General features: G+C 38.1%; 1 protein-coding gene and 1 long non-coding RNA gene across 4 annotated transcripts in view; one reads left to right on the top strand and one right to left on the bottom strand.

Moving 5' to 3' along the window:
* Positions 1 to 11,613, bottom strand: part of PPP4R3B (protein phosphatase 4 regulatory subunit 3B) — a 66,341-nt gene extending 54,728 nt beyond the window's left edge. For both annotated transcript variants that reach the window (XM_024752928.1, XM_024752929.1), the window contains exons 1-2: positions 11,257 to 11,613; positions 9,869 to 9,924 (exon numbers count right to left, since the gene is read on the bottom strand). In XM_024752928.1, coding sequence (XP_024608696.1) covers positions 9,869 to 9,924; positions 11,257 to 11,398 — 198 coding nt within the window. In that variant the 5' untranslated portion in view covers positions 11,399 to 11,613. The remainder of the gene's footprint in view (positions 1 to 9,868; positions 9,925 to 11,256) is intronic.
* A 336-nt stretch (positions 11,614 to 11,949) lies between these two features.
* Positions 11,950 to 16,694, top strand: part of LOC112404858 (uncharacterized) — a 189,668-nt gene continuing 184,923 nt past the window's right edge. For both annotated transcript variants that reach the window (XR_003004230.1, XR_003004231.1), the window contains exon 1: positions 11,950 to 12,110. This is a non-coding gene — a long non-coding RNA (uncharacterized LOC112404858). The remainder of the gene's footprint in view (positions 12,111 to 16,694) is intronic.

Raw genomic sequence — 16,694 nt, 5'->3', positions numbered from 1 at the left:
TAATATCTGGCAATGAAGTCATAGCTTTGGTACTGATAATGACAGTGAGCAATTTTCTGAAACAAAAAATATTAAAACATGTTAGCAGGCTCTAGCTCATATTACCAAGATAATGTTTAATGGAAAGTCTAGCATTCTTGGCCAAAATATCATGTAGACATTCTAATCATCTACTTCCTATTGTTTCCAGAAAGTCAGCTGTTCCACTCACTAACCACCTACCCGTTTATTTTTCCCTTCAAGCTGGTTACCAGTAAGCTAACTAAGTAGCTGAAAATTATCCTAAGGTTTAACCCTTTCTATTTTTGCCTTTTTAAAATCTGGAAGAGGCTTCAGGATATTAAGGAATGTGAAACAATGGTGACAGAAAATATTGCTCTACCTGTATTACCAACAGCACCTAGTTCAGCATCTTATATTGTAAAAAATTAAAAACCTCAGTTTCAGATAAGTGTTTTTCTGGATGTCCTTAATTATATCCCTCCCAAAAGGTTATGCCTTTAGGGAAAAGTTGTCAACTCCCTTATTAAAAACTAAGGTTTGGTTTTAAATTAAAACACGCAAGTTTAAACATGAAAATCACTATGCAACACCTAAATGAAATGGACTTTTAAAGGATACATAATAGTGAAAGTTTAATATGGCCAAAACTTTGATTTAAAAAAAAATGCACATTTAAGTTTATTCCCTAATTATCAAAAATATAATCTATGAAAGCACCTTATATTTATTAATTGTTCAGCTGACAGTACTTATAAATAGTATGCTGATATTAAAAAATATATAAAATTAAAAGTTAGCCCCAGGGACTTCCCTGGTGGTGCAGTAGTTAAGAATCCGCCTGCCAATGTAGGGGACACGGGTTCAATCCCTGGTCCGGGAAGATCCCACATGCCGCGGAGCAACTAAGCCCGTGTGCCACAACTACTGAGCCCATGCGCCACAACTACTGAAGCCCGAGCGCCTAGAGCCCATACTGAAACAAGAGAAGCCACTGCAATGAGAAGCCCTCGCACTGCAATGAAGAGTAGCCCCCGCTCGCCGCAACTAGGGAAAGCCTGCACGCAGCAATGAAGACCCAACGCAGCCAAAAAAAAGAAAAAAGTTAGCCCCAGATTAATAAAGACAAAGTTTTAAAAATGAAAACATCTCAATACTTTGGTAGCTCATCCCTTAATTAATCTGGGCCTCAGATGAATACTTATCTGCTATGTGATCAGGTAAGAAGAACACTGAAAATCTGTGTTCTAGCTTCTGGCTGGCCATGCTTCTTGGAAGGGATATTTGCCATCAGCTATTCTAAAATTTTATCAGGTTGTTTAAAAACCTTTAGTGGCTTCCACCATGTAGAGAAGAGGTTGTGAAATCTTTTTAAAAAACCAGTAGAATGCTTTTTATAAACAAAATTTTAGTAAGAATCTCCATTAAAAAAAAAAGAGATAAAAACAAGGCTATTCTAGTTAAAGCACTAGGGCACCCACACAAGCTCCATGTTCTTTCCTCAGTTCCTCAGTTGTTTTTTTAGAGCACTCCTCAAAACAGCTACATGAACAGTGCTCTCCAAACTTTTAAAAACCGTGTGCCTCAAATTACTTACATATTATATACAGAAGTATAATATTACTATAGCCATATTTTATAAAACATACAGTAAAATAGAAATTAAAAGGCTTATATAAAGATTAAATAAGCAATATTTAAAAATGTTTAAACTGCAATGGCTCCGTATCATTATTATTTAGAATTTTAAGACCCAATATAGTTAGGGCACAGTATATCCATAAATGATAGGAGATACAAATCCGTATTTAGTGACATCCTTTTAATAATTCTGAATTTTGGGGGAGGGGAACTTTTTGTAATATCTATTTTATCATTATTTCGGCTTTGTCACTTGCCTGACAGATTACACTAGGAGTGTAAATGTCAGCTGGACCATTATCTTGTTCACTTGCACTTACAGTACTGTTTTCAACCCATTTTAAGGCACATGCTCCTTTTGTTAGGGTTTCAGGTTAGTTTAAATTGGAAAATATCTGTAAACAGTTATCTGCACATACAGGCTATAACTCACAATAGGCGGAGAACACTTTTCATGGAAACGTTACTCTTCTCTCAGAATACTATTCTTATTTTTGACTCTTGACCACATGACTTTATTAAATATTCGCAAAATTCAACTTCTCCTTTTGATACAATAAACAGGTTTCTTCTCCAATGATTCATACTGTGCATTCTATTTTGGACATCGCTATTACAACAGAATGAATGAAATTCAAAAACCATTTATCCAGGCATACAAGGCCCTTTGCATTTTGGTTCCAATCTACCTTCTGAGAGAAAAGTCGAAGCAATGAAGCAACGAAGTCTGAATTAAGATAACTGAGTCCCCTTCTTCCTATCATTTTCTTTTGTGCTTTCCTTCCCATTCTTAACAGTAAACTCTTACCCATAAGCCAGTCAAAATCCCAGAAACTAAATAGAATTTATATTCAGAATCCTTTTTCAATGCAAAGAGGACTGACATTGGCAGATGGTTAAAAACATACATTCCCATGCTTCTCCCCTGGGTACAGGTCTGGAGTAAAGCCCAAGAATCCTTATTTTTAACAAGGGTCTCGGGTAATTCTTTGGGTAAGTCAAAATTGAGAACATGACCGAACTGTATCTCTAGTTGGTAAACAGAGGATAGGGAAGTGCCATCAAGAGTAGGCACCTTCCATCTCTATGCACCTATCCCAAATGGGTGACAAAATCCATCTTTCCTTTTCCTCCTCCTCCACATCTTACTGTCTCAGAAAAAAGTACCCATAAGAACAACTCCTTAGAACTGCTTATTCCAAGGGTCAAAGTTCCTAGGTGAGAGAATATAGAGATGGCACAAGAATACTGAAACCAGAATGAAGTGTCAAGTGGCACAGTTTCCTATATATCCAAAAAGCCTAGATTGAGTCAAGCCCAATTTTTCATAGTAAAGTCTCTTTCAACCACTGTACTCTGTGACATATTTTTTCTAATCTGTGCGTGGCACACATATCTTTGAGACGTTATTAATGCCTCTGTTTAAACCAAGGAAAGCTTAGAGTTTTCTTCTACTAACTAAAACACTTAATCACCACTATGTCCCTATGGAAGTCAGATTTAAAAATGAGCTTGCAGGGAGAATTATAATTGGTCTGGTCCTTAAAAAAAAACAAACAAAAAGGTGATTAAGTCCAAGTCCAGGATAGGAGTAAGACATGAGCTAGAGAAGCTTGACAATTTAGCCTTTACTGTATCAGGTTTTCACAGTGTAGTTTTATTATGCGAAATGGTTATTTTCAATCTTATATATTAAAAACATACTCTGGAGCCAATTACTGTTTAAATCAGAGGTTCTTAATCCAGAGTCTACAGACACCTTAAAATTTTATCTAAAACCTGCTGCATAATATCTTTTTTGGGGAAAGAGTCTCCAGTTTTTATATATTCACAAAGGAATCTGTGCCACATTTTTAAAGGGCCTAACAAACCAATGGATTATCTGTTTCAGTTTTCCTCCTTGATACTGATCTACTTCATTAACATGACTAGTATCTAGTCATGAAATATCTGAGATCCTACTGCTTGCCAGACTAACCCTATCTTTGCCCCCAATGACTTTGACAAAATTAATAAAAAGCTCAAGTTTTTCAAAGGAATAATATTTTTTTTAAAAAAGGAAGATGGAAATATTAGATTCAATTTACAAGTTCAAAATCAATTTAAAGTCTGAAAATAAGTGAGATTAACCAGACAACGCAGCATGTAACTGTCTAGTAGTTCCTAATAGTAGCTGACTTAAACTCCTTCTGAGATAGATTTTTAATAGGTGGCATAACATATAATCCAAGTCAGACATGATGACACTACTTACAAACAATGGTAGTACCTTATCTTCTCAAAATCTGTGATATATTTGGGTACAATGGGCATAACCCTGAACTAGAATGAGGACCTGGGAGCACCACCCACAGTTTTACTGTCCACTATTTTGGTGACTTTCAGCAAAGTATTTAACTTCTTTGATTTTCTTTCCTTATTGGAAAAGAGGAAAATGCTGTCTACATAAGGAATTATTGTAAGATTACTATGAATACAGTTATCTTATTGCACTTGTGTGTCAGGTACTATGGTAAAGCCCTTTTCACACATTAATTCACAACTATTATGTGAGTTAGGTAGCATCTCCATTTAAAAAATGAGATTCAGAGAAAATTTGCTCAAAATCATATAGCTAGAAATAACAGAATTAAAAAACTTAAGAGTATCCATCCAACTCTAAACCCATGTTCCTGTTACGATGCCCCATAAGAAATGTAAACAAATTCTAAAAGATGGTGAAGGTCTTAACAACTTGCTTCCCAAGCATCTCCCCTGTAGCACTGTAAGAAACAGAAAGGATCCTAACGAAGAAAGCCCCCTCTCCATCTGATTCCCAAAGATTCCTCCATTCCAGACCACCACCCAGAACACATCTCTACCAATCACTCTGCTCCATCTTTCCAACCTAATCATTCACGTCCTCTACTTGTGCACCTGATCTATAGTTCAAGGTCAGAGTGGACTCTACTCATTACAAATTCATGCTGTCATTTGAATGCAGCATTCACAATTGTATAAACCTCTTTCCCTCTCACATACTCATCAGTCCATTCCTCACAGTGGCTCTCAGGCTAAACCCCAACATCCTTAATTTTATTGGATTATTTTGCCAATTAAGAGGTACAATAAGATAAGATCATTTGCATTTCCACCTTCATCTCAGTGGACATTCTTCTAACCAAAACCTAGAATATTCTCAGTCTTTCTCTTGGCAGGATATGAAACAGCATTTGCTGCCTGATTGGCCCTTCTTTCCTTACCACAATTACATTCTCCTTTAGTTTGAAGACAACACATTTTCCAGATGCTCTATTCTTTCCAACTGCTTATTCTTTCTTTACTGGATCTTCCTTCTTCCTGATTACCAAACACCTAATCCTGCAGCATGCCCTGTCAATTCTATCTTCCATATATATCTCAAATCTATCCACCTCCCCTCTTTGTATCTACTGCCATCACCCTAACTTGATTCAACGTTATCTCTAGCTTGGACTGTGCTACACTCTCTCAACCAGTCTCCTGGTTATTGCCTCTCTTCAATTCTACAGATTGATATTACTATTTTTGATAATGTCACTTCTTTGCTGAAAACTCTTCAAAAGTTTTCAACTGCACTTTAAAAAACCAAACTACCGTTAGTGACCAAACCATAAGCAGAACTCAACCAAGTATTATTCGATGAATGAATAAATGTGGACAATTCACAAGACTCAGTCTTAAGCTCTGTTCTTTTCTCAATTTGTATCTACTCTCTCAAAGGAGATCCTCTTTTGCAGCTAAAAATAGTGTTTAATGATTCTCAAATCAGAATCTCCTGCATCAAACTCTCACTCTATCTCTAGTCCCAGGTGTTCAATTTTAAGACCTTTCTATTTATTTTACTCCAAAGCCTAAATGAAAAAAAGGCACAAAACAATATATTGTTTGCTACCACTTATGCCAATAAAAGAGAGAATTTTTATATATATATAATTGCATGCATATTTGTTTACATATGCATAAAACCTCTAGCAAGATATACAAGAAACTGGTAACACTGGTGGCCTCTAGCAAGGGAAACTGTATGGACAGCGTCCAGGGTGCGAGAGACTTCATAAACACCTTCTGATTTTTAACAATGTGAATGCACTACCTATTCAAAATAAAGAACCTTTTGTTTTTTAAATAAACAAGTCTCTAACCCAACGATAAACGTAACCCTGCTTTCTCCTCAACTTCCCAGTTTCTGGAGAGAACCATCATTTTTGTGGCCCCAAGGCTCAAAAACACTACTAGTGACCTTTGATTCCTTGTTTTTCATATTTAATCATTCACCAAATCTTCCAGCACTTTCCTGAAAATGTACTGGAGTTCTTTTCCTTCTTTCCAATTCCATTTTCTACACTGGAACAGACTTTCATTTTCTTGATCTGAATTATTGCAAAGGTCTTGCTAACCTAAAGTTCTTCTGTTTCGCTCCCTACCTCCAATTCATTATTCATGACATTGCCACACCGGCTTCCTAAACACAGTATCACTTTCATGTTAGGCTCCTACTCAAGAACCTATAATGGCTCCCTTTTGTTTAGCAAACCAAGCTCTCAAATAAGAAACCTCTTAGGCTTAATAATAGAAACCAAATAGGCTTAATAATGCCTTTTGTGTCAGGTGTACTATTTCTTTCCCTATCATAGTTCCTTCAGCAGACACCACCAAGGAGAGTGAAGTTTTTCTCAATGACTGGCTCAAATCACTCTCTCCTTTCTCTAATTTTCTACTGCCCAAGTCTGTGGAATAAAGTTACTTTTCACAGTATTTTGTGTTGGTGCATACCTACTATATAATCTCAATTAAGAAACTTAACCTTTCTGTGCCTTAAGTTGCCTTATCTGTGAAATGCTTTCATGGACTCTTGATGAGGACTGAGTTAAAGCACTTTATCAGCTATCTTATTACTATTCTGTAACTGTTTCACTTGTTATGTATTATCTCCCAATAAAACCCAGGATGAGGACTTCCTTATACATCTCTCCCAAACCCAATTAACACAAAATTGTGCTTAATATAAAAGGTATACACCCTATGAGTCTGCTTTTGATTTAGTCAAGTGGGATTGATTCTATTGATAAATAAAATAGAATTTTGACACATGTATCAGGCACTTTATTCTGTGTTACACTGCATAATCATTCTCTTTTCTTTCTAACAGTGTTTCTTTAAATACTTCACAAGTTTATTGGCTCCTTTAGGTTAAGTATATCTTCTTCCCATCAACTATCAATACTTCGATATAACCCACAGTAAGCAAAGGAAGTGATGTGAATCAATGATTTCCTATTGATATTGAGTCATTTGACATTAAACTCAACTCATTCTAACTTATTTTGAACCCACAATTCAGTACTTAGCTCATTTTACAACTGTAATGTTAAAAGAATGTTAAATATTCCTCTGTATTTATTCAATGAATTTTTAAACATTAATTTTTATTGGCATAGTTGCTTTACAATGTTGTGTTAGTTTCTACTGCACAGCAAAGTGAATCAGCTATACGTATACATATATCTCCTCTTTTTTGGATTTCCTTCCCATTTACGTCGCCACAGAGGACTAAGTAGATTTCCCTGTGCTATAGAGTAGGTTCTCATTATACTCTATGTATTTTAATGTAGCAAAATTTCCTATAAGCTATGAATGTCTCATTAACTCACTCAGGGCTTTTTTTTAAAATTAAAAACCCACTAATGATCAATATATTTCATATAAATTTTAGAAATAAGTAATTTTCTAGACTAATTTATTGAATACTTAAATGATGACACTTAAAAAAAGGTAATTCTAATGAACATAGAAAAATATCAGGTGTTTGGAAATCCCAATTTGTGTAACCTGGTAAAAAGGCAAACTGAAAAAGATTTTGGTGAAACAAACACATCTATTACAAAGAAAATAAGTCTAACATAACTCCTATATAGCTCTTTGATTTCTATTAGAAAAGTGCAGTCTATTTAAACAATAAAGAAAATAAAACAACTGACTCCATTTACACACGTTTTTCATTCTTATACACAAAGCTTTTCCAGAGTATTCTCATTGCCAAAGAGTTCTCTTGAGCTTTAATGTTATTCAGTAAAAGTACCTCAATTAAGGAAAAAGATATTTTTAAAAAGCCCTAATAGTATATTATTTAAAAGGAATTAATTACAAAAAACATTTCCCCAATGGCATAAAAAATTTTTTAAATATTTTTCTCCCGCAATACTTAAATTTTCTAGCAGAGTAACATGACACACAAAGTTATGTCCCAAAGTTCCTAAAAATATTCACAGAACCACTGTGTAATTCTGGACTAACGATGGGGGTTTATACACAAACCTCCGCTATAATGTGATCTTTCTAGTTAAAAGAACAGCTAAAGAATCTTGTATACAATTTGAGAAGAATCCATAACATAACTAATTTTTAAGGAGTCACACTTAAGAAGAAGTTCCTGAGAATTATGTTCATGCAGGTAGAAAAAAATGGTTACAAAATATTGGTATTCCTTTCCCCCCAAAGCAAGCAAACAAAAAAACAAACCAAAAGTGGCTATGTGGTAAAAGTCAGTACAAAGACAGACAGTAACCATCTGCCTGGTTGACTTAGAAATTAAATTTACTTAAATTTACCTTAAAACATCTAAGGTATAGGAAACAACTTCAGATGTTCAATACAGAACAAATGTTTGATTCTCCATCAAAAGACGTAATATTTTCTTAGCAAAGGAAAAAACTATTAACTGAATATGGAAAATTTAAAAAATATTTCAAAGTACTAAGAATGCACTGTATACACAAAACTGTTTAAAAGTAAGACTTTTACTAATAATGCACTGTGCAATAGATGTAATTTCATTCCTCCAAGTGTGAAGTATTCGTTTCTGAGCATCTAAATTTTCATTGACCTTGAAGAAAGTAGGCACTGATGATGCAAGTATAATTAATTTATCTTTTCCTTCAAATTATTTATCTTTTCCTTCAAAAACTTCTGCCATATTCACTTTACACACTCCACACAAAAAAAACTGGAAAATAATTTATCTTTTCCTCCAAAAATCTCTGCCATGTTCACTTTACACACAGAACACACACACAAAAAAACCCTAGAAATAATCCAAATTTCTAACAATAGGTGTATATCATACATCATACAGTGCTTTAAAAAATGCCCAACTAAATCTACATTAACATGAAATCTTCAAAGTAACTTTGAGTGAAAAATGAAAGTTGCAGAGTACATGTAAGAATAGGAGATCAATTGTGTAAAGTTTAAAAACGCACAAAAGACTACATATTATTTATGGATACATACATATGCAGAAAAGGTATAAAAGCATGTACAGAAATAATACACATTAACTTCAGAATAGTGGTTACCTATAGGGAGGGTGGAGAATGGATAGAATGAGATGGGTACAAAAGGGAGTTTTAATTCTATCCACAATGTTCAACACTACAAAAAGATTTGAAACAAATATGGTATAATGTTAACATTGTTAAATTTGGTGGTGTTACACAGACACTCACTATATTATTCACTGTACTTCTCAATTTTGGAATCTTTCATAATAAAAATGAAAACATTCACAGGAAAAAGGAAAAGTTGAATCACTGCAGCCATTTCCAGACTAGATAATTAGCACACCAAAACACAACACAGGTTTTCTTTTCCCAAATAAGACAATAAGTATCAACAGAAAACATTGCATAATAGTGTACACTTTCATGAAATATCCATTGGTTATTATATTAAAAATATACAACAATTACAGAACAGGATTAAGTGCTTCTACTTCAAAAGCTTTATCTTTGCATGAGTCAAAGGATCCACTTTCACACCGCAAACAGGCTTTCCTTGCTTTAAAGAGTACCCCTTTGAATTTTCTTTTATGCCATTTCCTTTATATGTGACTGAGAATAAAAGGCTTAGTGTACAGGATATAGAAGATACCTGGCTAACGGCAGTTAAATTAAGACTAATGAATACGTCGTATTCCAATATAAACTAACAGTGGCTCAATTCAAAGATAATAAATTACTTCCAGAACAAAAGCTTTCACTTTTCAGTTTGAAACTTTTAACCTGCAAGGGAAATACATATAGCCTGTAATTCTGTTTACCATCCATGTTTTTTTTTTTCTGTCAGAAAAGCTTTACCATCTTTTTCAGATTAATACTTCCTTGATCACAGATGAAGTCTTTCAAATTAAAGATAAACAACTACTTGCCTGTTGTTTCTGATATGCAGTGTTTGGATTTATCTTTGATTCCAAGAGTAGTGATCCTGCAAGTTAAAAAAATAATATTTATAAGTTTCAATTTATAAAACACTGAATAAAACATCAGAATACACATTAAAAAAACAACTTTTTTCTTCCCCCAGCAGGACATCTGAAGTAATCAAATGTATTCCAATTTTCATTCTTCTCTCAAGAACTGGGCTTCATGTTTAATGTAGAACATATCATCCTATCCCCATATACCCTTAAAGGAAAAATTTCATCTAAGAACAACATTCAGACCAAGAATATGCGGAGACTAGATTACTTATTATAGTTTTATTGAAATGAAAAATTTAAGGTCTAAATGACCACCTGAAGCCAAATTTTTTTTAACAAGGTTATTTTATTGCATTTCCAGTTTAACAAATAAAATTACAAAGGACGACAACAGGGATTTAAGTACTTAGTACACAAATACAGAATTGCATTTATCCTTTTCTCCTTAAGAACAAAAAGCAGGACACCTCATGTAAAAATAAATGTCCATGACTACTTAAAAGAAAAAGTGCAAGAGTAAAAGATATGTCAAAAATAAACCGAAGACTGCTATTTTTCTTTAATCTGCACATATCGGTTGCTCAAATCCAGCGATCAGATACAGTGAGGAAGGTGTTTTACTTAAGGCTGTACATTTTATAATTTTAAAATATTTCACGTAAGACTCGTACAATAAATCAACGAATACAAGTTTACAGTCTGCTCTGGTGTCCTAACTTGTTCTGGTTGTAAAGTATCCACTTGTTCACAGCACCTTCTACAAAGATAGCCTGGAGGGATCCCAGACTGAAGGTGTATGTGCTTGTGCGTGCGTGTATCGTGGCAACAGTCTGCAATAACCCCAGGAAATAGGTGCATTTTGGTTTTCCCCAGCACCTGTCGACTGTGGCAACTGGGGCTAGTTAGCAAAATCAGTTAAAAAAAAAAAAAAGAAAGTTAAGTTTCACTAAACCTTTTGTACCAGGCATATAATGGGATAAGAAAATAAAGGGGGACGGGAAGGGTCAGTTCCCTAGAACAAGATCACTACTACCTTGTTTCTCATGACTTCCTCTCTTCTCTCTCCCACTCTTCCCCCCACCTCTTTAAGAAGCGAGACTGGAGAGGAAGGGGTCAAAGGTTTAATAAGGAGAGGAGGCGGGGGAACAGAGAATCGGCGTCCGACTGAGGATAAATCCCGACAAAGTAGTTTGTCTTCACCGTACTGAAGTGCAGACAGAAAACCAATGCGCTGTCCCAAGCGGTGGCAGTAACAATACTCGGCCCAGGGCCTAAACCCCAAGGCTGTGCCCAAAACGGAGGCATGGTCCCCTATCCTACGGTTCCAATAACCTTACCGTCGGACTCTGCCCGAACCAGCAGCGACATTCCCTTGAGCTCCTCCACATAGGTGGAGGAGACGTGCCCGGTGCCTCGGTCGTCCCATTGCCGGTCTTCGTTCAGGGTATAAACCTTCACTCGCCGCCGCGTATCCGACATGGTGGCTGCTGTCCCCACAGCTCCAGCCGCCGCCTCCTTGCTCACCTCGTCCGCGCCCCTCACTCTAGAGAGACGGTAGCGGCGGTGGCTGCAGCGGCGGCGGCGGCGGCTCCGGAGAGGCCCGAGTTCACCATGGCTCCCAAGGTTCAGCCGCGGGAAGGGGCAATAAGAACCACTGAGACCTTTCCGCCCGGAGTCCCGGTTACCTCTCACTTCACCCCCGCACACACCCACCCTCCCCACCCTTTGACCCCCCAGAGCTCGCTCGCTCTCTCGCCGCCGCCGCCGCCGCCGCCGCCGCGGTAACTACTACAGATCCGCCATCTTGTAACCCGATTCTCTCTGCCTTTCTCTTCCTCCTTCAGCAAGCTCGCACGGGCTGTCCTAGCAGGGGCTACGGCGGCCGACGAGCCCAACAAGAGACACCTCCGTTTCTGCACGCACGGTGTTCTCGCGAGGCGGGGTACTGGACTGAGGTGGGTGGGTCTAAGTGCGACTTCCTCCTATCTCGGCCCCGCCTACTCCCGTGGGATCTCGGTTGGGTGGGCGGTCCTTGCGAGCTCCTTGTCTCCACTGGTTCCGCGAGAGTCCTCTCTGGGCAGGCGGCGGGCGCGGAGTCATGGATTCGGCTTCGTGCGGATTGCTGGCTTCACCCGGCGTGTGACGAGCCGTGGGATCCAGCTCTGTGGAAAACACAAAACAAACCTGGGAGGTACGCATCCTTGGACGGGACTCACCCTGAGCAAAAGGGAAGGAAATGTGCTCGCACTCCTTAATGGAAGCTCACCCTTTCAGCCTGTGAGAGAAAAACGGTTTAAACCTCTTTCTGTGAAGAGGTTAGCCCTTTAATGCGACCCGAAACCCCCTGAAACTCGCTATGGAGTCTGTTACAGTTAAGCATCTCCTCAGGAAGTGTCCTGTGCATCTCCAGGAGATTGTAATATTGTACACAAGTGATCGTTAGGCTTTTGGTGGCTGGCCATTGAAAAGCATACTTTCCGCTTCATGAAAATACAGTGCCCTTCCCGTGTTTGTAACGTCGGAAAATAAGTCTTCAGATAAGTTTAGGGAAGTGGCAGGGAGCTACTTTCCTAACATATCGAAGAGCACTGTTTCGATATTTTTGAGTTTCTCTTGCTGACATTTCTCGCGTTCTCTCTCGAGAGGTCTTATGCACTGAATAAGCGAGGGAGGAATTCTCTTGGCGTTCACGTTGTCAGACATCACATTAAGTGTCAAACATTGAGCGGTGGATACAAACCATGCACTGGGCCCCTGTTCGTTTTCGGTAGAATTTTTTTGTTCGTTTTTAAAGACAGTTTCAGCTTGTTGTGCCGCCAGCTTTTTACAACCCATTAGTCTGAAATGTGAAAGTCAGGCGAGATGCACACGTTTTACCCTGCAGCGCATCTTGGGAGTTGTAGTCATTCCTTATCAATGGTGGTTTCAGAACGTGCTTATGTTTTGACCAGATCTTGTGGGTACACCCTTCCGCGGTACACTAAAACGTGAGACGTCTTACACAGGGCAGGCGCCTGATAAAAATTAAATTCTCGGTTCAACATCTGGATACATAGGATTTTTTAAAATCTAAGTATACTTGGATTAAATAGTTACAATATACGTGGCAATAGAGCCCGTTAATTGCTGTGATTGATGTGGACGAAATGCATTTTGAGCCCAGAGAAAATAACATTTCTGTCTCGGGTCAGAGAAAGCTTCACACAGATAACTTTTGAGGCACACTCAGATAACTTTTGGGCCTGATGTTAGAGGATCCCTGAGTGGGAGTTTGGCTTGAAAGGTGTTCAAGGCTGTGGGGACCAGGTGAACAAAGTCATAATGTGTTACTGGCCTAAAAAAACGTATAAATAAGTTATGTATTAAGTTAAAGGAATGAGAACTGTACAGAAGTCACTTTGACACCATACATGTTAAAAGTTTACTGTTCTACAAATAAGATCTAACTCTGGACAAAATTGAAACAACAGGAGTCATTTCCTGTATTTATTCAATCATTCAGCAAATATTTGTTGAGCATATATTATGTGCTAGACATTGTTCTATACAGTGAATAAATAGAAAAAGTCCCTCTTTCATGGAGCTTACATCCTAGTGCAGGAAGACAGTAAACAAATCTATGCCAGGTACTGATAAATGTTGTGACCAAAAAAAAGAGTAGCAGAAGGTTAGAGAGTGAGTATGGGAAAGGTAATGGTGTCTCTTGAGGGGAGGCAGTCTGCCATGCATTTCCCTAGGGGAAGGGAGAGCCAGAAAGCAGTAACTACAAGTACAAAGGCCTTGAGGCTATAAGCATGCTGAGTGAGTGAGAGGGATAGCAAGGAAACCAGTATGATTGGAGTGGAGTGAGAAAGGGGGGAAATGGTGGGAAGTAAGGTTGGGAGTGGGGGAGAGGCTGTCTTGAAGGGCCTTGGGTTTTGCTTTGAATGAGTTGCAAATCCATTGGAGAGTTTTGAACTAAGGAGTGGAATGATCTGAACAGTGTTTCAAAGCATCCCTTCCACCTTCCCCTTAGTATCCCTTTTGCTGTACTCCCCAATATCTGAAATAAGGGAACAGAGTTAAACCCTCAGCACTCATCTCTGCCCCTTGCTGGATCCTCAGGCACAGGTTCTTGATTTTTTCTTGCCCTAGGTCACAGGGATTCTCTTTTCTGCAACAGGCCGACCTCTAACATTTGTAAGGTCCAGGACAAGCACACAAAAGGAAGACCATATACCATATGTCTAGAGATTTAAAAATTTTAAATCAAGCTATTAAATAAAATATATTTTCTTTTCCTACCTTTCGTATACCCTAAGCAATATATTTTCATATGGCCTGGAAACCAGATTCCAAATTCAAATCTAGAATTCTTGAACTCCTCAGAGTTCCAGAGTCTCCCTTTGGCTCCTGAAGTCCTTAGCCTGCCTTCTCTTCTCACACCTCAGCTCTGCCTGCAGTTAGACAGCCCTCATGTGCGCACAGAGGGTACCCCAGCCTTTTGTCCAAGCTCTGTCTATGTCTACTCTCCCTGAATGTAGTCACCCTTTGGCCACTCCTCAGTGGCCAATTAAGGACAGAATTTGGGAAGAGGACTGTGCAGACCCTGGGAGCAGGCTTGGCCTTTGGGGCAGGGAATTCCAGGGTGCCCAGAGCATGGTCTAGAAAGGGAAGAGTGGGTTCCAAGTGGACACATCCCTTGGTTTCATGGACTTCTCATCCCATGGAGAGAAACATAGACAGAGGGCCAGAGCAGGATTCTCCAAGACACACTGAGGGCAGTAATGCACTGCAACAATGTGTATTCCCCAGCAAAGGTTTTCTTCAGGCAAGTTCCACTGAAGGGTTGAGATAGATTTCTATATCTGTATATGTAAATTTATACCTACCATCTTTTTTTTTTAAACACAAATAATGGAATACCGTACATACTATTGTACTAATGTACCCTAGTTTATTTAAACCATTTTTTCTGTCTCTATATATGTCATTTCCAATAGTGCATAATTTCAAACAATAAATGATTGTACAGAAGTTGTTTCATGTGTGCCAATATATGCATAGGTTAAATTCCTAGAGCAGGGTTTTACAGTTTTGGCACCACTGACATTTTGGGCTGGATAATTCTTTGTTGTGAGAGGCTGTCCTGTGCGTTACAGGATGATTAGCTGCATTCCTGGCTTCTACCCACCAGATGCCAGTAGTATTGCACCCCATCCTCCTGTTGTGATAATCAAAATTATCTCCCATCATTGCCAAATGTCGCTTGAGGGCACATTACACTTTTTAATTCTTGAGGATTAAAAAATATAGTAATCTCTACAGAGTAAACTGGGTTCTCAGTCTTATTGACTCGTGTCCTTGAAATGTGAGGCTTTCTGTTTTTACCCTTCCTAATTCTGGGCGATGTTTTTGTGAAAAACTTTTATGAAAGTTTCTTTGCTATATTCATTCACTTTTTTCCTTGAGGTGATTAATCTTTAAGACCTTCTCCATTTAAATAAGTCATCAAAACTGATAACCTACATCCTCTTCAGCTACATTCCTATTTCTCTTCCCCTTTTCAGCCAAACTGTTCAAGGGTTAAAGTTGTTTATACTCCCTACATTTCCTCACCTCACCACTGGACTCCTTAATTGAACCTATCTATTGTAGTTTCCATCACCCAGCCCTCACCAAAAAGCTCTTGATAAACTCACTAAAGACATCTTTGTTGATAATGCCAATGGACATTTTTCAACCCATTTTACTTGATCTAAGTTAAAATTGACACTTATTTGTCTGAACTTCCTTCTTTCCAGTCATCTCATGATGACTCCTGCTTTATCTTTATCCTTCAGATGTCACCACAATTATCACTTATGTAGAAGAGACTTCCTTGACTAGGTCAAATCCCTGTGGAACCAAAAAACCCAATTCACATCGATTTAAATGATAAGACAATTTATTGGCTCATGTGAATAGAAAGTCTGAAGATAAGATGAACCTCAGGATTGATTTAACTGAGTGACTCAAGAGTATCAGTGAGAACTTGATTTTCTTCTGCCTCTCAGTTCTACTTTCTGCTCTGCCAAATCCATCCTAAGGCTGATTCCTTTTGTATCTTAAGATGGTAGCCAAGAGCTCCCAAGGCTACATAGTTCTTCACATCAAAAGAGTTTCTTCACATATCTCCAGTTGCATTGTGATTATACTAACTTAGGTCACATGCCCACTCCTGAACCTAGAGTTTTGTGGTCTAGGGAATGTCACGTACTGGACTGGCTGAGGCAAATCAGGGCCCATGCTTGTAGTTGCGGGTGGGGTTAGTCCTACCCAAATCCCATGTATGTTATACTATGTGATATGGGTAAAGTAGATGCTAGGAAGACAACCAGAGTATTCATTTTATCTTCCTATTACACTTATAGCATCATGCACCCCTCCATTGTAGCATCTGTCATACTTGTAGCTTTATATTTATTTGTATGAGTTTTTATTAATAACTGTCTCCACATGTAGATGAAAAATTTTCATGAGTCCAGGGAGTATGTTTTTCTCACCATTGCAGCATCTCTGGTACCTAGCATCTCATTCTTCTGAGGTGGTAGGTGGCAGTGTTACAAGGGCGTGTATGGGTATGTGTGTGTGTATGTGTGTAGGGATGGTAGTCCTTTGGTTATGTGGGTTTGGGAAGTGGAGTTAGGCATATAGCCCCTCTCTGTATAGACTTTTACCTTGCCCTCAAATTCTCACCCCTGATCCTTTGTTGTTTTTTTTTTTTTTTTTTTTGGGGATTATTTTTTTTTTTTTT

This window comes from Neophocaena asiaeorientalis, unplaced genomic scaffold, assembly GCF_003031525.2.
Source record: "Neophocaena asiaeorientalis asiaeorientalis breed wild unplaced genomic scaffold, Neophocaena_asiaeorientalis_V1.1 scaffold100, whole genome shotgun sequence".
Lineage (NCBI taxonomy): Eukaryota > Metazoa > Chordata > Mammalia > Artiodactyla > Phocoenidae > Neophocaena > Neophocaena asiaeorientalis.
Note: the sequence above shows the minus strand (reverse complement) of the source record. Positions and strands in the feature narration are given on the sequence as shown.